Here is a 17,390-nt window from a genome sequence, read left to right on the forward strand (position 1 = left end):
GTGCTCTCCCGAATTTAGAATTAGTTCAATTTACAGCAAAAATAATACAATATTACCCACCTACGGAGCAGAAATAGAGCAATATCCTCATCTTGGTTCATGCTTTTCAATGTTTGGAGTTCTCTCTGTTGTTTAAAAGCCTCCAGAATGAAATTTTTGGTCTGTGAGTGGAGAGAGAAAGCCTAGCTTACAGGAACAAGACTGTTTTTGACACTTGCTGACACTGGGGCTTCATAAAAACTTTAGACAGGTTTTGAGCATGGAAACCAACTGGAGAGCAGCAACTTGTAAAAAAGTGTTTTATTTTGATTAAAATAATCAACGTCACTTTTAATTATTATTTTGATTTAAAATAAATAAAAGGGTGATCTCTTGACTTTTATTATTTTTTTTTAGATATAATTGATATAGCAACTGTATATAACATTCATTTATTCATTCATTGTTTGTAACCGCTTATCAAGTTCATGGTTGTGGTTGTATATAACATGTTTGTTTTTGTTTTTTTAACTCAAAAAGAACCGTCTTTTGAAAAGTTCTTTAGGAACCCTAAACTGATCCTCCTGGCAGGGGTTAATAACACAGGTTCAGTGTGGTTTTCATTCCAGTCCAGCAGGAGCACGCCTTATTCCTCTTGTTTAATCAGTTGGTCTCAGTCTCAGTCATTGATTGGTTTTATGAATTGTGCTCCTGTTTGCTTGGAATGAAAGCCTACAGCCACACTGGCCCTCGGCAGTCAAGTTTGTGACCCCTGTTCTATAGCATTGCTCCAAAGAAGTCTTTTTGGGCACTTTACTAAATTCAGTACATAAGAAGAACTGTATTAAAATGTGCAGGGTTCTGTTCTCTGTAATTAACATATCCTTATAATAATAATAATAATAATAATAATAATAATAATAATTGGACCAACTTTTGCATATGACTGTTTAAGAACAGAGATCTTTGACCCTAGACTTGTTGTACAATTGCCATAAACAATTCAGTGTTTCCTTGCTGGAACACAGCTAATTTAACTTATCATATAATTGGCCTTGGGCTGGAGAAAGGAGAACACAAAGCTGTCTAGTAACAGACTGAGAATCTTTTGGTAGACTATGTCATTGTATGCAAAAATCACTGCAGAACAAGGTACACTGTTTTCAGTGAGAAACCAGTCTCTGTATGGTCCATTGAACAAGAGTGGAGCAGCGTTCTGCAAATGAGTTTATGACTGCTGCTCAGCAGGGTGAAGAAAATGAGAGTGAGGGCAAGCCTTCTTCCAGAGAACACACAGCGTACCTGGGAATGATCTAGAAACTGGTATTCATCCAGATTATTGGTTCAAGCTTTGGGAGACGTATTGTTTACCTCTACCCAGAGGCTCTGCCGTCCCTGTATTGATCAGAAACAGCCTTGGTCTTTCTCCTCAGTCAACTTGAACAGAACAATATTAAATCCCCATTTCCTCCCGGGGCACCTCCGAACGCTTGAAGTGATGCATGAGGAGCTATAAAAGAAAAACAAGGCTTCGATTCTATCCCCCACACATTTCATCAGGCTCTGATTTCAGAGCTTTGACCAGTAATTTGGATCTCAGAACACAACAGGCTTCAACTTCTTTTCAGTGGTCCTCCATCGACCTGATGCTGAGCTGTTCACGTACAATAAACTCTTGATATTGACTCTGCTTTATGGTATGTACATATGTACAAGCATGATATATTCCCAATAGCCTTCAAGCCATATCAAAACCATACATCTTATCCATGAATTAAATGCCATAGCCTTGCTGAGTCCAGTCCTGACAGCTGCTTTTGAAGGCGTCTTCATAGTTCCACAGAAACACACATGATTACATGATGAGTTGGATGTCAGAAAACATTGGGCTGTCGAAGGGTTGTTTTTTTCCACACTCTGGAATATAAAAATATTGGCACAGTTGGTCCATTGTCCCAGGCTCTTTCTAGGAGACCACCCAGACATCCTTCTGCACTTTCACTGCTCAGAGATGAGCAGGAGAACAAAGAGGAGGCAGGTGAGCACTGGCACACACACGTGAATGCTCACAGCAGCCGAGTTAGGGTGTGTGCTGAAGGGAATGGTGGAGTCACCCCAAAGTCTTTCATTCTCTGTGTTCTGAGAAACAAACAAACAAAAAAGACAAATAGGCTATTAAAATTTTATAACCATATGCCGACCTTATATTTCAGTTTACGATTTAATTTCATTTGCATTGCATAATTGGTGATGGCACGTAAGTAAGTGTGCAACTTTAATTGATTTCAAACATTGCACTTGCAGTATGGAGCTTTATGAAGCAGAAAATGTATCTCCCAAAGGTTTCAAGCACAGATGGAAAGACTGTTCTGTCTAGGAACTCCAATTAAAGTAGAGGCAAGTGCCTGCTCAGTTAATGTGAACATGTGCAATCAGGACTGCTTGTTTCAATTGTCAGTTCACTTGTCAACATGGTTGAGTAAATATAATGTGCAAGTAACCTATAGCTATGTGTGCATTTGAAAGACTATGGTGTTCTCATTCAAAACAACATATTGTAATACTCTTAGCATATTTTCATCTTTAAATTTGACAACAAAACTGATTAATCCACACTGAACCATCACTGGATTAGGAACAGCTATCATGTATGTATACTCATTGTACATTTTATCAGCTTTCCATGCAGGAGCACTTAGTTCTACAATTACAGAGAATAGTCTGCCTGTTTCTCTGCATATTTATTATTCCCTTTTCACCCAGTTCTTTAATGGACCCCCACAGGACCCCCACAGGGCAGGTATGATTTGGGTGGTGGGTCATCTTCAGTGCTGAAGTGACACTGACATGGTCGTAGTGTTAGTGTGTGTTGAACTGGTACAAGTGGATCAGACACATCAGTGCTCTTCAAGTTTTTAAACACTGTGTCCATTCACTGTTCACACTCCTACACAGCAAATTCACCAGTGTTAAATCAACACTATTAGTGTAATAATTTAACACTCTCAGTGTTAACACTAATAGTGTTGATTTAAAACTGGTGAATTTGCTATGTAGACACATGTACCTTGTTAGTCCACCATGTAGATGTAAAGTCAAAGAGTAGCTCGTCATTTGCTGCACATTTTGAGTCGGTCGTCTTCTTGTCCTTCTTCAGTGGACCCAGGATCCTACCCACCGGACACGGTGGGCTAAATATTTTTGGTTGGTGGACTATACTCAGTCCAGCAGTGACACCGAAGGGTTTAAAAACTCCACTAGCACTGCTGTGTCTGATCCAATCTTACCAGCACAATACACACTAACACACACCACATCAGTGTCATTGCAGGGCTGAGAATGATCCACCACCCAAATCATACCTGCATACCTGTGGAGGTCCTGACCATTGAAGAGCAGGGTGAAATGAAGATGATAAAGTATGCAGAGAAACATATGGACTACTGTCTATAATAGTAGAACTACAAAGAGCTCCTGTATGGTAAAATGGACAATATGACTATGTTCCTAATGAAGTAGGGCTATGAACATTCAGAGCATAGGCCAACTGCCATGCCTCAAGAACAGTCTCATCTATGCTATGTTAGGTACAGTAAATGAGATATTATTGTTGAAAATAATATACAATATAAACATAAAAGAATATTAGTGTGTGTGAATACAAATATCTTGCTATAGTTTTGACACTGGCAATAAATGAGTCACTGGTGGCTATCATCATGGTAACTTGGTTTACCATTACCATGCACAGATCAGCACTTAATGATCAGCTAGTTATATTTACTCCTTATTCACAAACCCATACTGCATTTGTTGCCACAATGATTGATTAGCGTATAGGTAAAACTAAGTGTTAAACTCATCCTTGCACATTTTGTGCCATTCTTTAATTTACTGAAATACCCGATGTTGTAATTCATAGAAAGAAGATTTGTGTCTGTGATATGCCCTTTATTCTATGACTATGACTCAGATTTCTATAAGCCTGCCTCAAGCTGCTGTTCTTAATACATTAGAAAGAAGAAAAAAAGGTATGCAAAAAGATTTATTGCCATGAACATTTTTGAGAGATTATATACGTGTATATATATATACTTTATGTATGTACACTGGAAAATAAAGCAGTGAACTAACTTCAAAAGGTCCACATGAATAAATATGTGTGCATGAATAAAATATAGCAACACAAGGCTGTCTTTCAGTTTATGTTTGACAATAAATATTGATGTACCATATTTTATTCACATGGACATGACAGAAATAAAAATCAGGAAATGATCGTAATAAAAAGAGATCAGGGATTGATCATAATTATCAGGTATTATTCTGACCCTGTGATAGCCATTAATGTAATTTATTTATTCATTCATTCATTATCTATAAGCGCTTATCCAGTTCAGGGTCGCGTTGGGTCCAGAACCTACCTGGAATCACTGGGCGCAAGGCAGGAACACACCCTGGAGGGGACGCCAGTCCTTCACAGGGCGATACACACTCACATACACACATTTGAGTCGCCAATCCACCTACCATGTGTTTTTAGACCATGGGAGGAAACCAGAGCACCCGGAGGAAACCCCACGGACACAGGGAGATCACACCAAACTCCTCACAGACAGTCACCCGGAGCGGGACTTAAACCCACAACCTCCAGATCCCTGGAGCTGTGTGACTGCGACACTACCTGCTGCACCACCATGCCGCCTCCAATAATGTAATTTAATGTAGTACATTCATGTGGTACACATTTGAACTCTATGCAGAGAACTCTTTCATACAATTATCTAGAATTACCCATAATTTACCATCAGTGGTAATTGAGCTGAAGCTTCCTATGTTTAATGCCATATGTGGTCTAGAACGGTTTATTTCCACTCAGCATCTGACTGTGGAGCAGCTTAAATGCATTCTAAAGTGATTGCACACCATTCAATACCTTTAGCAGGTGGAGAAATGCTGCAATGAGTGGATGAGCAGTGCACCCACTGACCACAGTATTAGAGAACCCCTATTTTGATTGTCTAACTTGCAGGCAGTGTGTCATTTGTTACTGTATAGTTTTTTTTTTGAAAATTGTTATCCTCTAATCTTTCATCAGTGGTCATAAAATGCAGTGGGCTGGATATTTTTAGTTGGTTGACTCTTTTCAAGCCAACAGTGATGTAAGTGTTTAAAACTCTACCAGCACTGCTGTGTCTGATCCATTTGTGTAAGCGCAACACACACCAACACACCACATGTCAGCGCTGTGAATAACCCACCACCCAAATCAAACCTGCCTTGTGGGGGTTCTGTGGGGGTCCTAAACCATTGAAGGAGTGAAATGGGGCTAACAGTAAGTATGCAGAGCGACAGATTGACTACAGTGTTAAATTACAGAACAAAGTGCAATTATATGGACAACGAGTGTTGGAATAAGGAGGTCTTGTTAATGCATTAGCTGATCAATGTATGTGTAACATATTTGGTGGGGAATAGCATTAGGCGACAGGAGCTTTAGAGCAGGTATCAGTGGAACAACTGAGTTCCAAGAGAATCTGCTGTACTTTTTGGATATCAACAGCTGATCCGTGCCAGTGAAAGTGTGTGATGCTCTTTTGTTGTAGGGCCAGAGTGTGTTGAGAGCAGCTGCGAGCGCTCCAATTTCTCAATTTCCCCTCGTTCTGTAACCCTCACCTGTGTGGGTATGGCTGGGCTGGCGACGTTCTGTTCCGTTTCCATGGCTACGGGGCCGGGAGTGGTGCGGCGTGCCTTTGAGTCCGTCACAGGGCTTAGACGCTGGGATTGGCTGGGAGTGGGCGTGAGGTCCATTCCGTTCCCAAATGTCAGGAGAGCGTTCCCTGTTCAATGAGAGAAGACAAGAGTTCCACCAGTCAGAGCTGCGAGTGGAGGCATTTCGGGGATAGGGACAGAAAATTGGCCCGCTGTGCCGTAGAGCACCCTTCATGCTCGCCTCCTTGCTCCTTTTATCAGACGGAAATTTGAATTCATGGCCGGGGTGGGCCACTGTGGGCTTTTTTCAGGGTTCTTTCTTTTTTTTTTTCTCGCTGTGGCTTGAATAGGGAAAATACGAGTGTTCAGTATTCCTCTCAGGTCTTTCAGCTGCACCTGCACATCTCTCCACTTCCTCTCATTAGCTCACCCTCACCAGTGGCTCAACCAAACAGCCCTCACCATCCTCACACTCCTTCACACATGTCCCTCACTTCAGAGAGCTGCACATGGGTTCCTCGGCTTAGAGAGATGGATCTGTGTTTGAACAGGGTCCCGGCTAAAACACAAGAGTCGATAATCAGTGGGTAATAAGGATGAATCCTTGTTGATAATCCAGATAAAAAAAGGCTGTGCATGCCTCAGCTGGGGTAAAGATGGAGAAGTATGTGAGGGATGGCGAGGAGGGTGCTAGGCTATAATAAGACTTTTAAAGGCACATTAATAGTGTGCTCATTATCTGATGTTGGCAGTTACCAGATTATTCAAGTCATGTAAGAGCATTCTGAAAAGCACTGAATTTCAAACCTTTACATCATTTGCACGTGACTTAAATAAACCACATCTACACAGCTTTGTGTTTCAGTTTACTTACTTTTGGCAATTTTGGCTGACATTTCAATATGTTTCTGTTGTCAGTCCATGCTTTAAATCTATCATTGGATTTCTAAAAAAAAACATTTTTGGATAATTTATGAATAATTGTAATGGTATTGTTCAAAGCTACCACTAAAGTCATTTTGTCCTTATTAGAAATTGCACATCAAAGCTGGTTTCAGAAATCACTGCTATCATGTCCTGTTGTCAAAATAAATGTTCCAAGCTGATTGTTTTTCCATGCATGCAGTTTTCCTCCTAAGTTTACCAGATTGTTTGACTTGCAAAGTTAACCCTCTTTGGAGGGATGGATTCCCATGAATAAAAATATGGTTTTAAAAGACATGTGAAGAATTTCTCAAATTTAACTTCAAATGTTCATCTTTAAGATCAGATTAGTAGTGCCTTAAGTCACTTGTTACAGAGAGAGCTGAGATTGTTCCAAACATTTTGATAAGAAACATGGAGATGAATTGAATTGACAGGTGAAGATATGCATAAATCTAGTGCCCTAAAAAGGCTCAAGGAGAAAATAGTCAATGAATAGTGAATATCGCTAAACTGAATTTATATCACAAGAAAATACCTCTCTGCTAGGTATCAAATCCACTTTGAATAGCTAATGACTTAAGTAGCTGATGTTGTTTTATAATTGCACTGAGCATTCATTTCACATTTTCACATCATTTCAATGCACTTGACTGTAAGCTTGCCTGTAGTATATAGGTGCCTTTATCTGTACTCTGATATGTAAGTGACCCTGGAATTCAGGTTCTATACACAAGTCCAATCATACAATGAATTGAAAAGGATAAATTGTTTAACCACTGGAGGTAATGTACACCTGATCCTTCATTCTGATCATGGTTGCAGTGTGTCTGGAGCCCACCTGGATAAGATTATAAGGCAGGAACAAACCCTGGACAGCAAACAAGATTATCACAGGGCATCGCACACTGAAACAGTCACTCAGATACTCACACCTGTGGAACATTTTGCACAGCCAATTCACCAACCAGCATGTGTTTCTGGATTGTGGGAGGAAGCCGGTGCAACCGGACAATACCCACTCAGAAAACACACCAAACTCCTCACAGAGAGAAAAGGTGAAGATGGGGCCTAAGACCTGAGACACTGGATGTGTGGTATGGATACTACCTGTAGCTGCACTGTACAACTCTTCCAGCCAATCACAGTCACCTCTAATGGCCACATCTTAATTAGACTAAAATTATTGTAGAGGACTTACATTTGAGATAAAATGCTGTTGGTAAAAAAAAAAATTGTTTACACGATGACACAGTCTTCTCTGTACATTTAGTGCCAGCATCAGCATTAACTCATCTGAAGAGGCAACTTACGTTACCCCTACCTCCTCCTGTTTACACATGGAAACCTGCCATTTTAAGGGGTTAAAATTTTTCCCAGGTTTGAATAAAGTAAACATTAATCTTCATTTAAAGCTCTCATATTGTGTCAATTCACAGATGCCTGCATTGTATAACTTGTTTGTGAATCATTTTTTTTTCTGAATGTACCCCTCTGTTGACACTACACTTTTTTTCTTTGAGCTAAAAAGCTTTTATTTATGTAGCACCATGTACACTGAGCTGGAAAGTTGATTGTCATAGGAACGGTAAATAAGAGGCAGGATTTGTTACACAAAGGAGGTGGGAGTTCCAATAATACACACGAACCAACATATTATAAAAATTCATTTCTTAGGCTTGAAAATATTATAATATCATAAGTTTCATGTGGTTTGCAAAGAAACTAGAGGTGCATGTGTCATGTATTAAAAAGAAACTGGATTATTGGCCTGTGTTTGGATGAATTGCCAAATATTGCCAAAGATTATTTTGTACATGTTAATGGACTCACTGACTCGGTGATGCACACCAAGGGCCTGAGGGAGGACAGAATGGAAAAAAAACTATTGAAAGAATTATTTGCTTTGCAGTGTGCTTCCTCAGATACTAGCCACAATGGCTCATGGGCAGCCTCCTCATCTCTGGCCTGACATGCTATTGTACAATGCAAGACAAGAGAAGGGGAAAAACAGAGAGAATGACAGATACAGGAGAGAGGTAGGAACAAAGTGTGAGGCAAAGAGAGAAAGAGAGAGAGAGAGAGAGAGAGAGAGAGAGAGAGAGAAGAAAGAACGAAGCTCCTCTCCAGAATTCATATAACTCATCATGCTATGTTGATAAATGCATACATTGACTCTGTTACAGAGATTAATGGCACGGATTATTTCCATGCACCAAACCCGCAGAAAGAAAGTGTTTTTTTTTTCTTCGCTGCTTCAACAAAACGCTGTGCACAAGACACAAAAGACAGATTAGATGTTTTTTTTTTAACTCTTACAAATCAAGGTGTATTACATTTGTATTATTTTCCACTACTGAAATGTAATTACTAGAACTGTTAACCCTTTCATTTTTCAAATTGCAATAGTTGGTGCTGTTAATGACAATTTGTCACATTTCTCTTATTCTCTCAAATTTGACACTAAAGAATATTTTTCACCATTTAAAAAGCCATCCAGGGGTGGCACGGTGGTGCAGCAGGTAGTGTCGCAGTCACACAGCTCCAGGGACCTGGAGGTTGTGGGTTCGATTCCCGCTCTGGGTGACTGTCTGTGAGGAGTTGGTGTATTCTCTCTGTGTCTGTGTGGGTTTCCTCTGGGTGCTCCGGTTTCCTCCCACAGTCCAAAAACACACGTTGGTAGGTGGATTGGCAACTCGAAATTGTCCATGTGTGTGTCTGTATTGCCCTGTGAAGGACTGGCACCCCCTCCAGGGTGTATTCCCACCTTGCACCTAATGATTCCAGGTAGGCTCTGGACCCACCGTGACCCTGAACTGGATAAGCGCTAACAGATAATGAATGAATAAAAAGCCATCCAAGGACAGCATGACTGGTTATAAGTTCACCCTCCCATTTTAATCAGATACGTAGCCAGCATGTGCAGCTGTTAGCTGACATAATAGATCTGGACAGTTAGCATTCTAATCCAGGATGAAGCATTTATTCATTGATTCATTGTTTCAAACCGCTTATCCAATTCAGGGTCACAGTGGGGCCAGAGCCTACCCGGAATCACTGGGCGCAAGGTGGGAATACACCCTGGAGAGGGCACCAGTCCTTCACAGGGTGACACACTTTTGAGTCACCAATCCACCTGCCAACGTGTGTTTTTGGACTGTGGGAGGAAACTGGAGCACCTGGAGGAAACCCACGTGGACACGGGGAGAACACATCAAACTCCTCACAGACAGTCACCCGGAGCGGGACTTATACCTATAACCTCCAGGTCCCTGAAGCTGTGTGACTGCGACACTAACTAAAAAACACAGATTACATTTCAGTTTGTGTTATTTATTCAAATAACTCAATGTCACTCGAGTAAGTTCAGCTGGAAGAATACAGGTGTCTAACTGTAGTGACTATATATATATTTTTTAATATAATGGGCCCCCTATGTAGACAATAGGGAGCAAGGCACTATTTTCTGAGACATCCACGATATCAGTTGAAAGTCTAGAATCCACCCCCTTTCAAAAAGCTGTGAAACACATGACACTGAATCACGTCAGTGATAACTCTCAGGGTTAAATTGGTAGCAAAGCCAGGCATCTGTATTTTGAGTTTGGCAGAGGGAGCAGATATTGAATACACACTGCAGGTCTAAAGTAAGACTAATGGCTTTGGAAAAGGCAAGCGCAGACCAGCCAGCTCTTTCTTGAAGGACACTTGTCTGTTATTCAACCTACTACAGTGTCATATCCTGTTAGATATTTTGTGCAGTTCATGCAGTTCAAAAAAATATTGAGATATATTCATTTCAGACTCGTACTGTTTTCCTTTAAGCGAGATTCTTTTAAAACAGCTGGAACTACTCGGAATGGCCTTGCAGTTTCTGTTGCGCTCAATGCAAATGCGACTGTTAAACAAAGACTGCCATCATCTCAGTCTTCTACACTTAGACCCGGAACACAAATGAGCAGAATATTCCCTCCAAGCAAGCAGTTCATTAAACAAATATGATGTTACAATGTCCACACTTGAGATTTTAATGTGAGCAGCAGTTTTTTTTTCCCTCGCTCTCTTTTTGCGCCAAGGCTGTCCTGACATAATTATGAAAGCAATTTGGCTGTTATTGGAACAGGCAGATTTTTCACTCCAGTGCATTTGTGAGTGGCTGAGGAGGAACACCAGTGTAGCATGGCTGGGAATACAAGACAACTAAAAAATATACTGAAGGTGTTTCCGTATTTCAACAAAAGAGAGACTATAGCATTTGGATTACCTGTAATGAGCAGAGCCATGCAAATGTACAGCACAGTGCAGGAGTAGCCTCGCTGATAATGTAAAAATGTAAAGGTCACTGGATTGATATAGCAGCGGTGATAATGGGAAGAGGGAAATCATTCACAGTTAGTAGTAATATAAGGTGAGCTGGTTGTACAGATGTGTCATCATTGATAACAGTACTGTAAAAGGTCTTAGGCTGTGCTGATTATCTGAAGAGATTACGGAAGACTCACTGAGACAGATGTTGTCGGTGAAATAATCCAGAAACTCTGTGCACTGCTCTCTCTGGTTTCCACTCGCTGAGCATGTGCACCATGGAGACACATTGGACGTGGAATTGTCCACGTAGTTAGGCGTGATAGGACTGCCTGTGGAAATAAAACATGTTTTCAGAATACATGACATATGTATAGTCTGTAGTTGACTTTATTAGATGTATAGGATGTTCAATTGTGCATGCAATGTTTGTATTACTTAGGCTCATGTGCATCTTCTTCAATTGGTTTCTGTTAACTTCAAACTTCTCTAAGATCCCCATGTTCAATGTCTAGCATCAGCAAGAGCAGAGGTCTTCAAATCCAGACCTTTGATCCAGGTTCAAGGCTGAAATTTTACAATGGCCAGCCAATATGACACTATACATGGCTGGTCAGGTGCATAAGTAGATGCAGCTCTATGTGGTGTCCCAATTGTACTGTTTCTAACTAGTGTTTGTGTGCGTAGTATTTAGTCTAATTACAATTGTCAAACACAATGCATACTTAAGTTACACAGAGGAAGTTTATATTGAATATAAATGCTTTTATTATCAGTCGTACAGTGCGTGATTTTAGTACAGATACAATTATTTTATGACCTACACTGTGCACTACAAAGTGTAGAGAAAGATATTTGTGTTTCAAAATAAAAAGAAAGAAAGTGCACAGTGTTGCAGCTGCAGCTAGGTATGGCATGCGTTGTCATAACAACAGTCAATCACAGCCTGTTGGTTAGAAATGACATAGTATTTTAATATTTTGTGTACTAGCCTGCTGAACTCACATTTTTAAGGTCAGTACACAGTATATACTGCGTAGTTAAAGTCTGTAGTGCACAACTGAGATGCCGCCATAATGTTGTAAAAGCAGGCTACTTTAAAATCCCTGCCTGAATCCTGCTTCCAAGGCTGGGATTTGAAGACCTCTGAGCTAGAGGATATATTTCGTTTTACCAGCATTGGGCTGTGGAGCACTGATTTATTTAAACATCTTTGTTAAACTTGGTTAAACACCATCCAATGCCTTTGGGATGAGTTGGGCTGTTGTTTGCGACTCAGAATTAACTATCCAACATCAACAATTGGCCATATGTTTGTGACAGAATGCATCAAATTCTCAAAGAAAAGTTCTAACATCCCGTCTAAAATCTTGTCAGAACAGTAGATATATATATATATGTCAGACTTGTGAGAAGAACGGTTGTGATATCACTTCATTATCTCTGTGCAGAGACTGGAACATACTTTTATCAAAATTGTAGCTCTTATCACGCACCCTTATTTGCACAGTAATATTATATACACACACGAGTTGTCAAGTAACACTAAATGAAAATATGCCTTAATACAGGTTTCTGGGAGACCACTGCTCTACACCACTTAGTAACACACTGCGATTCATCAGCTAATTACCCAGCCCTTTATATGGAGAGTCAGGTGTGTTTGAACAGGGAGAAGATAAATTATGCAGCCCAGTGTTCCCGCGGGAGCACAGTGAAGAACCACAGCTTTAATGGTTTCCTCATGAGACTCTGTGAGATGTGTGTTGGTATAAAATCTACACTACATGGTGGCTCTCTGTAATACACTATAGAATCTCTCCAGTTGCTTTTACAGCAGTGTGAGTAAAGCAGTATTCCCTGTATCCTACATAAACTCCTGGTCTATCAGCACTGCACATATTAGGTCACTGAACATCTGACATTAGGACATGAGGACATTAGTAAACTCAAGAACACAAGAAACTAGATCATTAATTCTGGATCACAAACACCACACCAACTAGTCCCTGAGTTTCCACTGCTCCACAGTGCAGGATTGAGGAGCTCTATTTGGGCTTTACACCCATCTAGGTGACACATGGCATTGGGCTTTGTGCACTTAGGTTCATGTGCTGCTGCTCCAGAATGTCCCAATCTATTTCATGCTTTTTGATGATAATTATACAAGCTGTGCTCACTGTGTCCACAGTGGGGAAACCTTAAACCTTAGCAAAACTCACTGTCTCTCTCTCTCTCTCTCTCTCTCTCTCTCTCTCTCTCTCTCTCCCTCTACCGCTACCTCTACGCTGTTTTGTTCTCTGCCCCCTCTTCATTTTGCTGATGTAGAAAATTGGTAACTTTTATTCCTGGAATCTAAAACCAAGTAGGGTGCGCTCTGGCTTTTGTTCTGAATTAAGGGGAAATCTATTTGGTCCAGTGTATAAATAAAGGAACAGTAATTTAAAAAAAATATTAATTTGATACATTTGATTTTTATATTATAGAAATTGCCTCTGTGTCTTTTACATATGACTTGATGAAAAAAGTTGAATTGCTTACTTGTGTCCTGCAAGTGCAGAAGTGTCTTGTTGCTGAAAGCATGAGTCACCTAATAAAACCACCCTGGGGAGTGTGTGTGTGTTAAGAATATATCACATTGTGGGGACCTCGCGCTGTCCCCACTGTGTAAATAATACATTTTAAGGTGAAGGCATGTTTTAGGAGAGGGTAAAGTTAGGGTTGATTTTTAGTTGGTCTATTATTTGGTTAAGGTAAAGGTCAATATTCACAATATAATCCAAAGTCCATGTAATGGCCCCACAATGCATGAAAACATACTTCCCTATGTGTGTGGTGAGGGCGGTAGTGGCAACATTTTTGAAATGCATTAAGTCTATCTCAGTGTCTGTTTTAGAGGCCATGAAAAAGCAGCCCAGTTTTCAGATGGGGCTATAAAACTGTGTGCATTTCAAGCCACTCCCTATCAAAGGAATTTCACACAGCAATAACAACTTCTGCACTTCACAAACCTGCACCGAGGCACTCCTCTATCCAATCACCTAAAAAAGAATCTCTCTATCTCTCTCTGCTGACCCGCCCCCCCACCCCCTTCTCTCTCAGACCCATCTCTCCTCTGCTATACCTGCTGATTGTCCTTCACTCTGCGTCTTTTTCATTCACCTCAGTGGGTTTTTTCCTTCAATGAAAGTTCACCACTTCAGCTTCTTAACCTGGACCTCCCTCTATCTCTTTTTCTTTCTAGTCCTCTCTCATCCATCTTCTTGCTCTCTCTTCCCAATTCTTTTATTTCTCCCTTTGTTTTTCCCCTTCTTTCTTCTTTTCTTCCCCTCTCTTTCTCTCCAGTCCCTCACTTGTAGCATTCTACATCTGCATTATACTCTACACATATGATTTGCTAACACCCCTTCTCTTCCTCTCTCTCTCTCTCCCTCTCTTTCTCTCTCTCTCTCTCTCTCTCTCTCTCTCTCTCTCTCTCTCTCTCTCTCTCTCTCTGCAAGGCTCAATCCCATTTCAGTCTATGTCCTTACAACTTAGCCACAACCATCCATTTTGCCTAGGGGTAGGGTTTATCAATTCTTGTTGGGATAGAGGAGTAGAGTGAAGTGTCCATTCAAACAGAGATTTTTCAGAGGCACACAACTGTGCTGTAAGACATTTTCCAAAATGCCTTGTGAATCATTGGCAAGATGGCTGTGCAAACAACCAAAGACAACATAACAAGAATAAAACCTTGCTAGTAGTATTCAAATATACCAGTAGTTAGCTTGTTAATTTCTAGTTCCATCTTAAATGGTAAATTCTGACACCTGATGATACTGCAGTATTTAAGAAGGGTTAACCTTGAAGGCTTAAACAAAAAGCAGCAGAAATAAGGAGTTGAATTCAGCTTCATATCACAGAACAGTTAGAAGTAGGCGATAACATATGAACAAGCTTCTGAAGGCATATGATGCCCTAAATTTAACTAAAGTCCTGCAGGGACGTTGTTGTACTGTACTGCTCCTCTGATATCACTGCCGAATGGAGCACTGCTAGTAGCCTAGTAATAAAGCACTATACTTTTATTTGTGCTTTTTTTTTTTTATTTGATGGACTAATGCGTGAAATTGAAGTTGTGAATGAACCGCAAGCTTCCATGCCTTAGGTAAATGGCAAATGCAATCATGATATTCTATTATTGCAGTACAAATGCGGGAAATTAATAAAACCATTTCCTGAATATTTATAGAGGCTATTGTCTGATTCACCTGTCAGGCTCTTGAAGGGTGGTCCCATTTTTTAAAAACATTCTAACCACCGCACCTTCTTACTCAGCTCAAACGGATGACATTCAAAAGCTAAGGCAAAAATAAACCATGGAAGTGGGCCTCTCTATCTTTCACTCTCTCTATTCTACCATTTTCTCCAGTTTTCTCATGTATCTCTCTTTATATTTCATGTCTTCTCCCTTTTCTCTCTCTCTCCTCACTTTCTCTTTGTCTGTCTGAGTGTACATACCTATAAGTCCAGTGTAGGCCAGTAGACAGGCAGCGTAGTTGGCTTGTTTGCAGCCGCTGGTGGACTGGACCTCTGGTTGACAGTCATACTGAAACTGGGCCAAACGAGACCTGCAGGACAAAGCACAACACTCAGTCCATTCCCTCATCAATAACAGAGTGACCACTAATGTGAGCGACAGACACAATAGCCAGAAACACAGGACAGTGCCAGAGGACCATGATTCCTACTGACACTGGACAAACACTGATGTGCCAGGACACTCACTTTGATGCATCAAGCAGACATTAACTTATATATTCTTACTTTACCCATTAAACTTTATTACAAGTTTATTAAATTAATAAAAACAAATACAGATCATTAATGTGTAATAACTGTAGGCATGTCTGTATCCATTGTCGGAGTAATGGAGTTAATTATTTTTACATTAAGACAAATTTCTGTTATATTTTAAGAGTTTAAACACTTTTTTAACAATAACCTTCTTTTAGAAAACCTAAGAATACTTTAACAAAATTTATAATACCACTCTGTCCATAAACACATAAACACCTGGGCTCCATTTCTTACTCTAAGTGAGACCAGTACAAGAATTGAATATATTATTGGCTTTGGTGGTTGTATGGCAGCCTGCACAAACCTCCTCCTCTTCACTCTGTCATTTGATAGTTTTCCATATTGTAATTGATTCTACTAATTACAGTAGTATAAAGAGTAAAAGTGAGAGGTTTGCTATTTAAATGATCCCTCTACTACTCAACCCCCACCAAAACTCATTTCACACATGCACAATATTCTTTACATTTGTACATATTGACTGTTATGATTTATAGCTAGTTTAGAATCGCTAAGTGATCTCTGGACCAATGATAGCACTTTCACTAAAGACACACTCTAACTGTAAAAACAAAACTGTAAAACTGTAGAAAAATAATCATTGCTTTTTTGATCCACTGGTACTAGAGCAACCTACACTAACACACCACCACACCTGCTCTGTTCTCCACTGAAGAACATGTGAAAGGAGCAAAGCATGGAGAAAAACAGATGTACGAAAAACTGTAATTGTAGCACTTTAACTTGCACCTATACGGTCAGCGGAGCTGATAAAGTGTACAATGAGTGTAGGAACAAGGAGTTCATGCTAATGTTTTGGCTGGTCAGTGTACATTAGAAATAATGATATGATCTAAGGTGTTTTAACTTGCCATGATAGCAGTGTATTTTTAAGGGAAGAAGCAAAGGATCCAGATGAGGGTTCAGGAGTTGTCCATCAGTGTGGTTTACCACATCTAGATTTTAAATGGACATAAAACTGTAAAAAGGGCTGTCATTGACTGATTAAAAAACCTGTGTAATTTAACTTCAGCTTGGTATAAGATTATGTCCTCTGCCAAGGTTTTTGCTGTGTTTCGTAACTTTGTTTTGACTGTACTTCACGGCACAATTCTGACCAAACACCATTAAGAACAAAGAACTGCTCATCCTGCATTGTTTCTTATTACTTTTCTAAAATAAATTACAGAAAATTCCCTATCCCCAAACAACAAACCCTTTCTCTCTCCAGCACCAATTATTCTGGTAACAGTCAGGCTTTCTCTGTGTTATTTATAGTCTGGGCATCCAGCCTTATGCAATGTGTGACATGGCTAGTTTTTATCTCAGAGAGCATGGTCATTAGTCTGACCCATGGGAGTCAAGCCACTGATGGACATGACCAAGGCTCTTGATGAACAGTTTACCATAAAAAACACATATGACTGATTGATCAACATGTGTAACATAGAAACCTCTGACTTTACCACTTTTCCACAAACCAAACTCATAGCTTTTATGTGCCTCTCCCCAGCAGCTTCAGCTTATTTTAGCAAACCGAGGAAAAACAGGAGAAAGTTAAGGGGAAAAAGTTATCTTAAGTTATAGTGAAATGCTCTTTCCCCAGAGGCCTTTTTAGAATTCAAGGTCCC

General features: G+C 40.1%; 1 protein-coding gene across 1 annotated transcript in view; it reads right to left on the bottom strand.

Annotated features, from left to right (window-relative positions):
* Positions 1 to 458: 458 nt before the first annotated feature.
* Positions 459 to 17,390, bottom strand: part of gfra4b (GDNF family receptor alpha 4b) — a 73,989-nt gene continuing 57,057 nt past the window's right edge. The window contains exons 5-8 of the mRNA XM_066668919.1: positions 15,421 to 15,530; positions 11,118 to 11,252; positions 5,656 to 5,819; positions 459 to 2,118 (exon numbers count right to left, since the gene is read on the bottom strand). Coding sequence (XP_066525016.1) covers positions 1,978 to 2,118; positions 5,656 to 5,819; positions 11,118 to 11,252; positions 15,421 to 15,530 — 550 coding nt within the window. The 3' untranslated portion in view covers positions 459 to 1,977. The remainder of the gene's footprint in view (positions 2,119 to 5,655; positions 5,820 to 11,117; positions 11,253 to 15,420; positions 15,531 to 17,390) is intronic.

Source organism: Hoplias malabaricus, chromosome 4 (genome assembly GCF_029633855.1).
Source record: "Hoplias malabaricus isolate fHopMal1 chromosome 4, fHopMal1.hap1, whole genome shotgun sequence".
Classification (NCBI taxonomy): Eukaryota; Metazoa; Chordata; class Actinopteri; order Characiformes; family Erythrinidae; genus Hoplias; species Hoplias malabaricus.